This window comes from Onychostoma macrolepis, chromosome 10 (assembly GCF_012432095.1).
Source record: "Onychostoma macrolepis isolate SWU-2019 chromosome 10, ASM1243209v1, whole genome shotgun sequence".
Lineage (NCBI taxonomy): Eukaryota > Metazoa > Chordata > Actinopteri > Cypriniformes > Cyprinidae > Onychostoma > Onychostoma macrolepis.
In genome coordinates this window covers 16,174,745-16,191,834 of record NC_081164.1, presented here as the reverse complement: position 1 = coordinate 16,191,834, position 17,090 = coordinate 16,174,745, and the positions used below count along the sequence as shown (strand labels likewise).

At 36.8% G+C, this 17,090-nt stretch overlaps 1 protein-coding gene across 1 annotated transcript in view; it reads left to right on the top strand.

Moving 5' to 3' along the window:
• ppp2r2ab (protein phosphatase 2, regulatory subunit B, alpha b) overlaps positions 1–15,440 on the top strand; it is a 38,684-nt gene extending 23,244 nt beyond the window's left edge. Inside the window, exons 6-11 of the mRNA XM_058789062.1 lie at positions 782–894; positions 2,312–2,489; positions 3,077–3,241; positions 4,457–4,626; positions 12,055–12,146; positions 14,163–15,440. Coding sequence (XP_058645045.1) covers positions 782–894; positions 2,312–2,489; positions 3,077–3,241; positions 4,457–4,626; positions 12,055–12,146; positions 14,163–14,442 — 998 coding nt within the window. The 3' untranslated portion in view covers positions 14,443–15,440. The remainder of the gene's footprint in view (positions 1–781; positions 895–2,311; positions 2,490–3,076; positions 3,242–4,456; positions 4,627–12,054; positions 12,147–14,162) is intronic.
• The last annotated feature ends 1,650 nt before the right edge of the window (positions 15,441–17,090 follow it).

Here is a 17,090-nt window from a genome sequence, read left to right as displayed (position 1 = left end):
TTAAAATATAAAATATGTCTGTCTTGGTTCTTTCATTTAATTAATTGTCAATATTATATTTTTTAATATACAAGACTTAATACTTTTATATGCTTTTATTTGACCCTTAAAATTAAGTACATTTTTAAGTCTCTGCAAACTGCAAAATTGCTGTCCTGTAACACAAACTAATGTATCATTAATTTAAATGGAAATGCATGCTGGGATTTATTGTTATTCTTATTATTTTAATCATTTTTGAATTGAAATGTTAGAAATGATTGCTTAATCTTTGGGGTTACTTCTTTTGATCCTGTGGCTTTAAAAGTGCAGCACTATAAAGACTGATTTATACTTAAAATACAGTCAATACCAAATCCATATTTTCAACTGGAGATGCATTTAATAACTTCTGTGAGTTGATGTGAGCGCTGCAAATTCTCCAGATTTTTCCCTGACTCACTGATGCGTCTCCATGCTGTCTAAAAATATGAACTCTCCGACGTGTTATGCAACCGGTGTGTATTTAAGACTTGAATAGACTGAGTGCCGATCTTCTGCTCACCCACACACTGGAGGAAGATATTTGTGGGACAGAGTTCAGAATAGATGTGGGAAAAATGTCCAGATGTTTTTAAAATTTGGTGAACTGTCAACTTGATTCGTTATGCCACTCAAACTACCTCTTATTACTCATGGAAACAGGCTTGGGGATTTTTTGTGGCTCACAATTATTTTTAGCATGAGTCAGAGGGCAGATCCCACATTAGAAGGTGATGTTATTCTGTACCTTCGATTGCAGATAAAACTATAAAGTTGTGGAAGATCAGTGAACGTGACAAGAGACCAGAGGGATACAATCTTAAAGAGGAGGATGGGCGCTACAGAGATGCTGCTACCATCACAACTCTACGGGTGAGTCACGCACGCTTGTCCACACTATACACTCAAGAACACGAAACCAAATATAACTATAGAGTTTTTCGCAAAAATGAATAAAAATCTGGTATAATTTACAACAACAAAAAAGTCAGCGCGATTCTTTCTCGAGTTGATTCTGAGCTTAGTTTTGAACAGCAGATGGCACTGCATGCTTTAGAAACAGATGTACTCTGCTTGTTTCCAAATCCTTACACACAATCATTCATAAAATGCGAAATCGTTGATGCGAATTACAAGGGTGTTCACAGTGGGCTGTTTACATTAATCTTGTCATAAAAACATTCTGAGCCGAGATGAAATTACATGACTCCGCTGAACACACAAGCACTCTTTAGCACTCTTCATGAGCATTTGAGTGTGCAGATAAAAACTAGATTAGAGCGCCATCTGCTGTTCAAATCTAAGCTCAGAATCAGTTCCACAGAGAATCACGATGCATTCGGAAGATCTCCGAATCGATTCTGCATTGATTTATCGTCGCAGCCCTACTCAAGAACATGGTTTTGATGTAAAATCTACCTATGTGTAATCATGTTATATTAATCGAAGATTAGTGAATATTATAACCGTTTTTATGCATTTACATTACCAATCGAGCATTTGGGGTTAGTAAAATATATATATGTTGCTTAATATATTTTTAGAAACTGTGATACATTTAGTTAATTAGAAGATTCAAAAGAGCAGCATTTATTTGATATAGAAATATTTTGTGACATGAATTTCAAATAAATCAGTCGTTTTTAAATACATAAATACAAAAAAACACACATTAAGATATTTTTGATGAAATCTGAGAGCTTTCTGACAGCAACACAACTGAAATGTTCCCAGACCCAGAAATGCAGCAAGGACATCGGTGATTCAACCGTAATTTTACAAAGCTACGAGAATACATTTTGTGCACAAAGAAAACGGAAAAATAAACTTTATTCATCCTCCTCATCCCGTCTGCTTGCTCTATTTCTGTTTTCTTTGCGCACAAAAAGTATTCTCCTAGCTTCGTAAAATGTACAGTTAAACTACTGATGTCTCATGGACTATTTAACCGATGTCCTTGCTACGTTTCTGGACCTGGGAACATCTCAGTTGTGTTGCTGTCTATGGAGGGTCAGAGAGCTCTCAGATTTAAAAAATATCTTAATTTGTGTTCAGAAGTTGAACGAAGGTCTTAAGGGTTTGGAACGACACGAGGGTGAGTAATTAATGACAGAATTTTCATTTTTGGGTGAACCTATCCTTCAATGCATTCTTGCTGGGAAAAAAAATACTTATAGATAGTGTATATTTGCTCTCCATTTGTGTTTTTGCTCTCAATGATTGTTATATATTCATAAAAGCAATAATGTTTAGCTGAAATGGCAAATGAGCATGTGACCTGTTTGTGCAGGTGCCAGTATTCAGGCCTATGGATCTCATGGTGGAGGCCAGTCCACGGCGAGTCTTTGCCAACGCCCACACCTACCACATCAACTCCATCTCTGTCAACAGCGACAACGAGACCTATCTGTCTGCAGACGACCTTCGCGTCAACCTGTGGCACTTAGAGATCACAGACCGCAGCTTCAGTATCCTATAAAGTGAAATAGGAATTATTTTGGAGGATATGAAGGAGCATTGTTGTTGGGTGTTTGTTGATTTGGGTTGTGAATGTCATGTTGAAATGTCTCCTGACACCTCTCAGTGTGCCAGTTCAGCGACGTTATGTGGCTTTAAAGGTACTGTATGTAGGATTTTGACTCTACTAAAGCATAAAAATACCATATGTTTGCAGATATTTAAGAAACATGCTAAGTTAACATACTTGTTTATCTGAAAAACAATGCTACAGTCAGTTATTCTCCTTTGAAAATGTGCATTCCGGCCCGGAATGTCTGTTTGTTTTGGTTTGTGAAACCCGCCCACTGCCAGTTTACCCAATTGTATTTCGGCACCCCGGGTTGCCAGTTGGCGGAAAACACAGCGTATTTAATTTCATTCATCGGTCATGTGCGCTCGTTTCTGTTGGTGTCGTTAATCTGGCAACCTGCATGTGCGTCAAGTCTGAGGAGGAGGGGCCAGGTGAAAAAAACTGTCTCCAATATTTTGAATTTGGACTGCAATACCTAGTTCAACCACTACAATCCTACATACAGCACCTTTAACTCTGCATCAGACATTGTGGACATAAAACCAGCCAACATGGAGGAGCTGACGGAGGTGATCACAGCTGCAGAGTTCCACCCTCACCAGTGTAACACGTTTGTCTACAGCAGCAGCAAAGGCACCATCCGACTGTGTGACATGCGTGCGTCAGCACTTTGTGACAAGCACTCTAAATGTGAGTTATATGAGCTGGCTGCATCATATATCAGGGTTTCCGCGGGGTCTTAAATAGTCTTAAATTTAGTTGTATCAAATTTAAGGCCTTAAGTCTTAAATTGTACAAGAAAGTCTTAATTATGATTTCAAGAGGTCTTAAATTTGGGGACGGAAAGACCAGAATTGCGATATGGCTGAATGTGACAATTAAACTTCAAAAGGCTATGATTTCATTTAATAAACATGAGCGCTGCAAGTTCAAAGTCCGTGTCAAAGCTGTGCTGCTTTGTGTTCTGCCTTTACCGGGAAAACCAACATATTTCTGGCAAATGCGACACCTGCTGGCAGAGAATGAATGATTAAGTTAAACTAGTGTGTGTAGGCCTTTAGAGTGCCTTCTTTCACTGCCTGATTCAGTGTATTAAATGCATTTAGAATTATCACATAATTTAAGATATGGGGGTATAAAATGTATAGCCTATGTTTATATCACTTCATATTAATATCATACAGAGTGCCGTTTTTTCTGCAAAAGTCAGCATGATTACAAATGATAATTGATTTTTTTAAATTTTCTTACGAAGTTAATATTAAGAGACTTGCGTTTTAGACACCACATTTCCTGCTTTTGCTCTCTTTTGCCAACAAAAATCATTCCAAACACAGCCACTGCACTTTTTCACTGAGCTACATGACAGTGTTTAGTTCCTGAATGAATCAACCGTTTAAATGATTTGGTTCAATCTCAATGACTCACTTATTAACAATTTTTAATTTTTAAATAATTTCAAACATCTGTTTTCAACGTTTTATGTTTCAAATATCAAAACATTATGTATGCATTTGTAACTGCAGGTTAAAGTGTTCTATGTCCCTCTGAGATACATTAAACAGTGTGTAAATGCATCTAAATGCCACTTCAGATGCATCTTCTGTTTCCTCTGTATTGCAAAGATCAATTTTGTTGATACTGATTTCATTTGCTTGGTAACAGCCCAAATGCAAGAATTTGACTCAAAAGATGATGCGCACTTGTAGAAAAAGAAAAAAACCCGCTCATATGGTATTCATTTTATTTGTGCAGGTCTTAAAAAGTCTTAAATTTCAGCTTTAAAATCCTGCAGAAACCCTGTATATAACCCTGTATCCAATTTGATTGTTTTCCAAACAGTATATACTGTGGTGTCATGTGTTAGTCGTATAAAGGTGTTAATTTCTCCTTTGCCTTTTCTAGTGTTTGAAGAACCTGAGGACCCCAGCAACCGCTCTTTCTTCTCTGAAATCATCTCCTCTATCTCAGACGTGAAGTTCAGTCACAACGGCCGCTACATGATGACCCGAGATTACCTGTCTGTCAAAATCTGGGACCTCAACATGGAGAATCGACCCGTTGAGACATACCAGGTGAGTTCATAAATGGACAGAGTAGCTAGCTATAGCAGTCTTCATTTCAATTTTTCCAATGAAAATATTACCTATAAAGCCACAGCCGAGCTGTTGTGTGTTTCCAGGCAATGCACAATTTCTGAATGAATCCGCATTTTGAATGAATGGGTGAACCAATGATTTAATGGCCCATCCATAAACATTTACTTAATTCCTGAATGAATCGCCCATTTAAACCAGTCGAATGAATAATTGACTGAATCATGAAATGAATGACTTCATTGAATGACATTTATCGCCGTCCACTGGCAGTTTTTTTTTTTTTTTTAGTTATTATTATAGTACTTTATTTCATTTAAAAAATAATTTCATATTTCCATAATAATAAAAGAAAAGCAATAAAGGGTTAAGTCACCTAAAAATTAAACCACTTTTATTTAATTTATAATTTTGGAACTGTTTACTGTCTTGTCCAAAGAGGTGGACTTGGTGGGGGGGTTTTTTGCTGCAAAAGATAATTATATTTGTTAAAAACCAATGAATTGACTAAAGCGACATATTTGAAAATAAGGCATTTCAATAACTGATTAATAAAATTGCCATTGCCGTTAAAATTACTGAACCTAAACAGAAGTCTGATTTAAAAAAGAAAAATGGTAAGATGGATATCATTCAGATATGTGACCCTGGACCACAAAACCAGTCTTAAGTCGCTCGGGTATATTTGTAGCAGTAGCCAAAAATACACTGTATGGGTCAAAATTATAGATTTTTAATATTGAATATTAGTATATTCAGTAAAGATCATATTCCATGAAGATATTTTGTAAATTTATTATTGTAAATATATCAAAACGTCGTTTTTGATTAGTAATATGCATTGCTAAAAATTCATTTGGACAACTTTAAAGGCGATTTTCTCAAATTTTTAGATTTTTTTTGCACCCTCGGATTACAGATTTTCAAATAGTTGTACCAAATATTGTCCTATCATAACAAACCATACATCAATGGAATGCTTATTTATTCAGCTTTCAGATGATGTATAAATCTCAATTTTGAGATGGATGGATGGATGGATGGATGGACAGACACACACACATACATACACATGCATGCACTAGGCATGGGACGATAACCGGTTTCAAGGTATACCGCGGTTTGGAAAATTCACGGTTTCAAAACCACTAAAATTTTCTGTTATACCGTTCCTGCGGTATGCACAGTTTTTTTACGTGTCGTCAAAGACAGAAAGCTCCCTCAGTTGTGAGCAGTGAAGAGCGTAACGAGTCACACGACCCCTCCCCCTCCGGACAGCGGTCAGTGAGAGTCACCTGTGTGTAGGATGATGGCCGCATGAGGTGAATCCCTGGAACTTTTTCCCCCGTCGAAAAAGGCGAAGTCTGCCATATGGGAATTTCTCGGGTAACGTAGACCAATCATGTTCCGTACACGATGATGTTCCGTACAGATGCCGTTTTGGCGCAGATCGCTAAATAAATACTTCCAGGTCGTACACAAACGATATATCTGTGTCGTCTTCATTTCTCCCTCTTTCACCCTCAATCAAGACAGAGACCCATTCGCCGGTTGTTTCAGTGTTGAAATAAATACTATTTTGCTTGCTACCGAGGCAGATAACATGCCTAATTAACTAGCTAACGTCAACTAGTTTCCTCCCTCACATTACTTCACAGAGCAGGGAATAGCAGACTAAAGTACTACGTTTCTGCGATTTGGTACAATAAATTTAGCTGGTATCACGTCTATAATTTTAAGCCTCCTGCCATTGTTTACATCAGTTCAAAATCACGTCATTTAAAAAAGAAACAAACTGCTGGCTCAGGTGTCTTTGCCACTGTTTGAGTGTTATACGGAGAGAGACCGTGTGTGTATGTGTGTGTATGTGTGTGTGTGTGTGTGTGTGTGTATGTGTGTGTGTGTGTGTGTGTGTGTGTGTGAGACACAATCGCGCACTCTCCTTATGTGTATGTGCACACATCTTTGTACCTCACCGCTCATAACTTGGACTGAAAGATGAATGTGTAGAAAGTGAGCATATCTCCAAAAACCTTGTTGAGCTGCAGGTTTAATGACTGCATTTTTAATTTTTTACAGAAATTGTTTTGATTTGTTTTTGATTATTTAAGCGATTGATTAGTTAAGTGACTGCATTTTCAATTTTATTTCATTTAGAAGGATTTTTATTTATTTTTATTTTTTTTGCAGAAAATCATTTATTTATGTTCTGATTATTGTTGAGCTGCAGGTTTAGGCTCACTTAAGTGACTGCACGTAATTTAATTAACAAGAATTCAATTATTTATATTAATTATTTAGCCTGACATGTTTACCATTCCAAAATGTTCTATATGTTTCTTAAAAATAAAATGTATTGTGTTCAGTGGAAAAAACGTTGTTGTTTTTTACCCAGACATTTAAAAATAACATATTTTAGAGCTATAATTGCAATACCGTGAAACCGTGATATTTTTATCTAAGGTTATCATACCGTCAGAATCTCATACCGGCCCATGCCTAGCATGCACACTTTCTAGTCATCAAAGAATCATGGAAAACATGATATTGGTTTAAAAAAAAAAAAAAGATCCCTTTCAACCAAAAGACTAAGCAGCCAACTCTTTTCCCCATCAAAATTCATAAATGATTCTTGAGTAGAAAATCAGCATTTTAGAATGTAAAGTAATTTAACCTTTTGAGCGGTACGGTCCCACATATGGGATTTTCATTTCCGTGCCGCTGGGAGTACGGTCCCACATATGGGATTTAGAACGTTCGGTGACGTCGCATAACTGCCAAATTCAAACTGCGTTTTCGCGCTTTGTCTGACGCTGAGATGCAGCTGCAGTTGTCATATAATCGCATCTATGCAGTGTTTTTAACCACATAATGTTTATTTTATGCTTTAGACATTTAAATACACATAAGTACTAGTAAAACAATACATTTAGAGTTCGTAAAATACACTCAGATGTTTATGGAAGCAGCAATAACAATCCATTCAAATATAATTTTCAGGCGTGTTTTATTAAGATCAAATACACATAGTGTAAGTAACTATAAAGTTATCTCTATTCTTCTCCCATCTCACCCGCCACTTACTTGCATGTATTTTATGAGAAATTGATGAATTTACGTGATGTAAATCCGACTGATAGGACTCTCTGAACTGCAGCGAACAAACATGGCGGCGCCCATATCACATTACAGATCACGATCAAGATCATTTAGAACTGTTTTTAAACGATAAAACACTCATTTGCACATATTTGTGAATCGGAATATCAGATAGTTGATTATATGGTAAGCAAGTTTATGAATATTTTGAATAAAAAGGAAAACGAAATAAAAGCGATACATCTGTCATACAGTGTTATTGTGGGCGCGGTGTGTCACGTGACAATCATGACGCGTCGCCATGGAAACATTAAGGGGAAACGTTCTAAAATAACGGTCGCCTAAAAAAAACTCACTCTGGGGGGACTGCTGGAATATTTTAAACTCACCACTGAAAAGGTTAATGTGGTAAATATAAATTGACAATACATGGGTATTTTGCTCTAATGGTGCTTTTCCACTGCATGGTACGGTACGGTTCAGTATGGCTCACTTTTGGGTTTTTTTTTACTGGGTACAGTACCTGGTGCCTGGTACTTTTTTTAGTACCACCTCGGCCTAGGTTCCAAGAGATCCGTACCGTTACCAAAACGTGCCGTGTAAACTCTGCTGATCACTGATTGGCCAGAGAAAATCGTCACTGCCTGCGTCATTGAACTTGTGGCACGAGACACAACAGACCCACTAGATTTAAATCAGCACAGCCAGCGACGGATCGAACGCAACTGTTTTGAATGAGCGTACCTTTCTTTTAACAACCAAAAAATGGCTGTTTCGTTGTCTGTTGAGGAAGTACAGACTGTCCTCTCATTGATAGGCGAGGAACGGATCCAGCGAGAGCGTGATGGAGCGACGTGGAATGAAAAAGTTTTTCAGGAGTCACAGCAGGCGCGACTATAAGGACATGTGAATAATCCTGCCCACTCTAAAGCGGTACTAAACTGCAGTGGAAACGCAAACCAAGCCGTGCCGTTCTGAACCGTGCAGAGTCATACCACGCAGTCGAAAAGCACCATAAGACACACACCAATACCCAAATTGTGAATTTCGAAGCAGTTATGTGCATTTTCTTAGAGTCCCCCTGTAGTCAAATATTTTATCCCTTAAAACTCATTTTTGATAATCAAAATTTAAATAATTTACTCATGCCTTAAAATAGCTTGAATGTAACTCTACACCAGGGTTCCTCAATAGGCGGGCCGCGAGAGAAAAATGGTTGGCGATGTGAGATTATCACTGTCATATTTTGTATGTTGTTCCTGCCGCGAGGTCGCAGAAAATAAAAAAAAACGTTTCTAAAATAGAGATCCGTGTCACGTGTTGCTGTCGCGGGTGGTTAGGACAAAAATTACATTGAAAAGATACTTTTTATCGCGTCACATCTGGTTGGGACACACACGGTGTTACGGTTTGATCAGCCCCCTAAAAAATCTAAGTGTAAAAATATTAATGCTGACAGATCTAATAATTGAATCTGCAATTAGGGAAAGTGGAGAGAAGAGATTCAGTCTGGAGATGAGCAGGAACAGTTGATTTGAATGGCAGACATGGAGATCCAGATTTTTTTGTTTGTTCATTTATTTATTTATTTTTGGCTTTGTGCTGGTATTGGTATATGTTGCATGCTAGTGATGGGAATCTATCCCTTGATGTGATTGGTTGTTGAATTTTGTGACGTAGCGTGACGTCAAACGGAGTTTCTGGGTCAGCCTTTGGGAAACTACAGTTTTAAGGAGAAAGTACTCAGCAATGGTGTTGATTAATGGATTGGTGCATGGTTTGTCTAAAAGCATATTAAAAACACCACATAGACAAATAAACAACATAAAAAACTAGATTTTTTCACTACAGAGGGACTTTAAAATGTATGTTTGTAAAAAGTTTATATGTTTAGTTTACGTTTTACAACAAAACATCCAAGTATCAAATTACGTTTCCCACAAACCTTATTTTACCTATGAATTGAAAAACCCTTTTATAAAAACCCATAGGAAAATCAAGAAAATCCATGGAAAATTACATTTACGCAGTGTTGGGCAAGCTACTTGGAAAATGTAGTGAGCTAAGCTAACAGTTACTCCTCATTAAAAGCTTCACTACACTAAAGCTACAACCCTGGGAAATGTAGCAAGCTAAGCTACAGCAACATGGCAAAAGTAGTTTACTACATCTAAGCTATTTAAAAAAAAAAAAAAATGTATGTTGAACCAAAATCATACCAAGTCAATGCTCTCTCAGTGATCAATAAAACTGTCAGTCAAGCAGATAGACAGGCATAATAGTTCAGTTTAATTGTTTATTCAACAACTGTTCCAAACCAGTTTTTTTTTGGCAACAAAAATCACTATCATGTACAGGGCCGGATTTACTGTACCTCATATTGTGACAGAGGCAAAATAAATTTTTGCTGTCGGCCAGAAACCTCCTATTGGTAGTTGGTATTGTGGCTTTATTTTATACAGATACATTTATATAAATGGTAACACTTCACAATAAGGTTCATTAGTTAACATTAGCTAACTAGTGTAGTTAACGTACTAAGAATGAATAATACTTTTGCAGCATTTATTCATGTTAATTTCAACATTTACTAATGCATTAGTTTTTCTCAGTCGCTTTGGTGCATTTCTTAGATCAGAAATGAATTTCTCAAAACTGCTTGTTCAACCTCCACATCATCCAGTCACTTGTGCACATCATAAAAGCAGATTATCATTCTTTTGAACAAGTTGCAGTTGCTCCGTTCATGCAATCGATTATGTACATTTGTCTGCGTTTTCCTACATTATCAGTTACTAATGTCATGTTGCTCAAAATGTATTATATAGGCACTCTTCTCCGCTCCTCAAATACAAAAAAATATATATATATATATTAGCCTTTATAAATAGTGTTTTTTGAGTATAGTAAACGCTGTTCTTATTCAATCAACATTTCTTTATTTACCTTCAGACAGCAAACAAGCTGAGATGCTCTAAACTGCGCGCCGCTCTTCATTGACGAGAGAGGTGGGAGGAATGAGGTTTGACTGACAGTTTGAGGAGCCAATGGCATTACGAGCTTCAGTGGCGGTGGTGTCACTTTTACTGATCCATGCTCAGTGATCCGTAGCATTTATATTTTCGATTTGAGCTTGAGCTTCAGAATGCTTTGGATAATGTAACGTTAGCTTTTGTTGATGCTACCGCGCTACTCGATCAAAAAAATAGTTTTGCTACTGAAAAGCTATTTGATTCAGAAAGCAGCAACGCTACTGAGAAATGTAGTTAGACTAGTAGCGTCACTACATTCACGTTTATATTTAGTCATTTAGCAGATGCTTTTATCCAAAGCAACTTACAAATGAGGACAATGGAAGCAATCAAAATAAACCAAAGAAAAGAGCATTGATATGCAAGTGCTATGACAAGTCTCAGGTAGCCTAACGCGGTAAATCACTAAATTTGTCTTCTGGGTTTTGCTGTCACTCATTCAGCACTCCAAACTGAAATTTAAAGTGCTCCTATTATGGGTTATGAAAGGTTAATGTTTTGGGAGTCCCAAACAACAAGTTGACATGCATGCAAGGTCAAAAAACACTTTCATTTTCCTATAATATGCATTTATTTTTACCTTATTTGCTCAACGACTCCCAAGCGATTCGCTCAACGATTCATTTTTCCAAACCCCTCCTTTGCGTGACGCTAATCTGCGGTGATTGGTCGATTTCATTTAAAGCAGTGTGCAGTGCTGCTTTGTGTACAGCCGTTACCGGGGAAACAGCTAGCACCTTGTGGCAACAAGTGGACGGGCAATATGCTAATGTTTCATGTTGAAGTCAACATGAAACGCCTTAAGATTTGTTTAAAAAACGTGATTCAGAGTCGACTCTTTCTTTTGAGAGACAATAACTCTATACACGGTGCACTTTCAGATTTAAAACTTTGCAGGATGTTTTCATTCACTTAGAGCTGTGTTACACACTGCATGAAAGGTAATTTTCAAAAATCCATAATAGGGGCACTTTAAAACCGAAAATTCCAGTAGATGTATGAAAATACTACTTTAGTCAACATTAGGGGGCGCTACCTGCACTATTTAAAAGTGTAGGATTAAGGTTGAACCTACAAGTCTGCAGTTTTGCCTCAACCGATTGGGAGTATCTTGACACACCCAGATATTTCTGATTAACGTTCATGGCTTAGATGAGGTCAGCATGGATTACGGAGTCATTTTTCTGTACATGAGCATCAGGTTGATTCATTTCCTCTGACACAGCAGTGAATGTTATTACTGGAGATCATAGTGTTGTGTGTTTGTCTTCCGCAGGTTCACGAGTACCTCAGGAGTAAGTTGTGCTCTCTCTATGAGAACGACTGCATCTTTGATAAGTTCGAATGCTGCTGGAACGGAAATGACAGGTTAGACTTTTCACAAGCATGTAATATATCATTTACATAATAGAAGAGTGTCCTAAATTTTAACACTTAAAAACACCACTAGCTTACACACTCAGACTCATATAAAAGTGTCAGTCAAACAAGAGTTTCTGGAATCAGCGACGTTGCATTTATCAGCAGAGTGAAAATGGTGCTCTGTTGTTATTCCAGTTCTAAACTACTAGTTTCCCACAAAATGCAATCTTTTTTTCCCCCAAAATCAGGAGTCAAGATTCACATACAGGTATTGTTCTGTAGTACTCTTAAAAAATTTAGGGATCCATAATGATTTTCATATTTTTTTTAAGAATCTGAATAATATGTATTGCAGTTCAACAAAAATATGAAGCAGCACAGCTGTTTTCAACATTGATGATAGTAAGAAATGCTTCTTAAGCAGCAAATCGGGATATTAGAATGATTTCTGAAGGATCACTGAAGACTGGAGTAATGATGCTGAAAATTCAGATTTGCATCACAGGAATAATTTACTTTTTGAAAATATATTAAGTAGAAAACTGCTATTTTAAACCAATGATATTTTACAATACTATTGTTTCTTTGTGAGCATGAAACACTTCAAAAAAGTCTTTAAAAAAATGTAACCAACCCCAAACATTTAAAAATGTAGTTTGTAATTGCTATTTTTAGATGCATTATACTATAGCTACATTGAAATATAGGAAGTCATCATTTTAGCTTGTAAATAAATTATGAATAACGAGTTTAGGAGAGTACGGAAATATTTCCGGTTCTATCAAGTTAGCTTTATTGTTTTGTTTGCATGTTTTGAGAAAATACAGCAGGGTAAAATGTAGAAGCAAGCATTAAACTGCAGTATAGAGTTACGATTTAAAAGCTGACCGTCAGTCAGTGAGGTGGGAGTCAACATTTAGGCCATCCACTTGGATGGAGCCTGCGTGACTCCATTGGGGCCCAGACTGGCTCTTATCTGAAGGGAACCTCTAATCACTCTCAGACAGACTGAATGCTGGTCAAGGGCAGTGGAAGATTGGGTTAGCATGTCATGAAGACACGTTAGTGCTATCGAACATGCTCTTTCTCAATAATAGGACCACTAGCCAACCATCCTGTCCCATTCCTAGAAATCTGCAGTTTTCCCATTAGTAGCCTAGAAGTAGCTGAGGCAGCACTATATGTGAATTTTACTTTAAAAAATAAAAAAAACTAGGAATGCAACGATGCATTTTTATTTTATTTTTTTCAAAACCGATCCGATCTGAACCTGATCGTCACAGAACAGTATATGCACAATATCAGATTTGGATCGGTCTTGTCTGACCAATACCCGATCCGGCAGAAAATGCCAGCAATGCATCCCTAAAAAAACAGCGGCTGTGGATGCCAGAACTTAAGATAAAAATTCTGTTTTTAACTTGGTGATTTTAAAGTATTTCATAAACTGAAATGTTAATTAAAAAAAAAAAAAAAATTATCGAGAAATCAAAGTTTATCAGTACCTTTTCCACAAGCTGAGGTAAATGCTAATATATAGAAGGTGCGCTCAGTGTCAAATAAACAAACACAAAACACCACCATGGTGACAAACATGTCACTAAAATAATGCAATAAACATTAATTTAATGCAAGGTGTATCAAAACATTAATGTACATAATTGAAAAAAAGGGAACAAATGAAAGATGAAACTTATTTCAATGTAAAAGCATCAAATGTTAGCTGGGATTTAGGTAATGTCAATTTACATTTTGTCGCTGTAAGTTATAAGGTAATTTGTACTTTTTCACTTCTAAAAACTGTACATTTAACAGTATTTTACTGTGAAATTACCTAAAATGTCTCATCATAGATGGGGATATATATTATTATTTTATTACTAAGTACGCATTAAATTGAATAATGTTCTTTTGAACATTTTAACATAGCGTTTTATAGTCTTTTACCGTTAAAATTCCAATCATGTTTACAGTGAGATTTATTAAAAGGATTGATTTTCCGGTTCTTTTTTTTTTTTCCAGCGTGGTGATGACTGGATCCTACAACAACTTCTTCCGAATGTTGGACCGCAGCCAGCGGCGGGACGTCACCCTGGAGGCTTCGCGCGAGAGCTGCAAGCCTCGGCAGGTCCTGAAGCCACGCAGGGTTTGTGCGGGCGGCAAGCGAAAGAAGGATGAGATCAGCGTGGACAGCCTGGACTTCAACAAGAAGATCCTACACACCGCCTGGCACCCGCAGGAAAATATCATCGCCGTGGCAACCACCAACAACCTCTACATCTTCCAGGAAAAAGTGAACTAATACTGTCGTCATGGGGAAAGAAAACCTCCGAACCTCTCTCTCTCTATGTGAAAATGAAAAAAAGAACTAGCAAAAATCATTTCTGTGACAGCCACCATCATCACATAACCAACCTTGGCCTACTCCAGGACAGAATGAACTAGTCGAGCCAGCTAGCGGCTGCCAATACTGAGTAAACTGGTTCAAACTGGTCTGGAGAAGAGCGCAACCTGGCCTCGGCCTCTGTGGCACCATGACACGCGCCTTGCTCTGGTGATGTTGTGCCAACCTGTGTCTGTACCCTCCATCCCTTTCCCTTTACCCACAAGTCCGAGCCCAGGGATGAAATGGGCAGCAATCTGACAGATTTCAACCATGCGTATTTTTTCCTTTTTTTTTTCTTTTGTTTTTTGGCTTTGGTTTTTTCAAGTTGTCTGTATAAAAACTAATTTGAACTCATGTGGATGTGTCCCTGTGTCCTTTAATCCTCCATATGTTTTTCGTGCCATTGTAACCGTTTTTAATCTTCTCAGAGAAACTGCCAAGTTGTTTAGTTTGTTTTAATTCTGTTTCAAGAATAAGTGTTTATTTTTTTTGGTTTTAGATTTATTTTTTTAGTTTACTACTTTTTACATTTCATACTGTCCCGTTACACTCCATTACAGCTACAAAAGGTTTCGGTTGTTTCTTTTCAGATATCCACACCGTCACCATCACATTGGCCCAAAGAGCTTTTCCTGTTCTTTTATTTGTGGCGCAGACGGCATTGCCGTGTTTGCTGTAGTAGTTTAACATCTACACTTGTTTAAGCACATACACTCCAGTTGGACTGCTCGCTCATGTTCGAGTCATTCAGCCTTACAGGGTTTATTTTCCTTTGTGATTCATGCCCAATTTCTGTCTTCACTCTCTCTATCTCAAGAGTTACAAGTTGAGAAAGATTATAGAGATTATGATATCAAAATGGTATTTATAAACGGAACAAACAATTAAACAAGAGTTGTGTCCTCTTCTTTGAAGCATGCCTGGTGCAAAAGTGAAAAGCTTTTTGAGTGTGACATTAAACTAATATAGGAGATTTAAGGCTTTTGAGAAGCATTTCTGCAGTTGACCATTTGCATGGTGATTTCAAATGTTGCTTCAAGGATTTTGGAGCTAAATATCCCCTCTTAGATTTGGAAGATCATAATAGATTAACAACATTGATCGGATCTTTTTAATACCGGATTAAACGTACAAAAAAAAAAAAAAAAGCAGCATGGTGAGGGCAGCAATAAGCCCACAAAATGAGACCCCAACATGCTAGGGATGTATTATGTGTTTTATCATTTCCATTAGTCACTGGTACCAGTTGCAGCTTTACTAAAAATTACTTTTATTTTAAATTTATTCACTTTTTTCGACTAAAAACTGAAAACTTTATGGGTTTTCTGTTCATTTATGCAAAGTTTTCAGGGCCTGAAAATGCAAACTTCTAAAAATGGGTTTCAAAGTGCAAGTTTTTGAAAACGGCGCTGTTATCGTCTCTGTGTAAACTATAAAGAAAACAAATTTGTGAAAAAGGTTATGTCATGCATGTTACGTATAACTAGGTATATGTGCAGGCATGTATAGTTTCTTTAAAAAGTGACATATTTGCCTGGAATGGATAATACAGTGTTTTTTTCATGGATCCGTATGAATGGGGATTGTTTCATCTGTCAAACTTTTTCATTTTTATTATATTAGACATTTCTTTATATATATATATATATATATATAATACTATCTTACAATGAATGGTCAGAATGACAACTTTACTGTTCAAATGAAAATCATAATAACAGTAACCTTATCTATTTTGTAAATGCATATTATTGATCTAATTGTGAACAAATCATCCATGCCTAGCTTTCTACCTTCATCCAATCAGCAACCAATTTAGTGCTAGAACCAAGTATATGTTACATTTTTCAATAAGCCATTTCATTCGAATATACGTCAAAATATGGGAGAACTTTACAAGTTATTAGTTTGTAGTACTAGTAGTAACTACTGAATATAACCAGCGTCTATGGGTTGGAAAACTGGAAATAGCGAGATGGCTATTTAAATAGTTAGTAACTAGGATAGGTACTAGACTAGTAGCACATGAATAGTTATTAGCAACAATTGCAGTACATACTACATAAAAGTGAACAGTTGTTATCTGAACCATAGATGCACATAAAAATCAATGGCTAAAGTTTGCAATTTGTCACATTGAGGGGGAATTGGCATAGTTGAATGATGGAAATAGTTTGGTATAGTGAATAATGGAAAAGTACTAGTGACCAAAGGAAAACCTACTTCAAGTGAAAATTTACTAATGAAATTGAAAAAGATTGTGGTCATTATTGGATGACTTGCAAGTAATTAAAAAGTATCAGCAACAACAGAGTTTGTTTAAAAAAACAACAAAAAACATTTAAATGGGCTTGCCATACGGCGTTTTAGTTTATTGATAAAGAGACTGCGTTCATAATTCACGTGCATTTTTTATAAATAAGCAGTCCATTACGTAATGTTAGTGTCTTTGTTATCAGATATGAACCCATTTGCGTCATTTTAGCGCTGCAGGAAATCTGCATAACAGTTCTGAGGTCAGCCACTGAAATCAGTTATTAACGAACTTAAAAGCACCCCTCCAC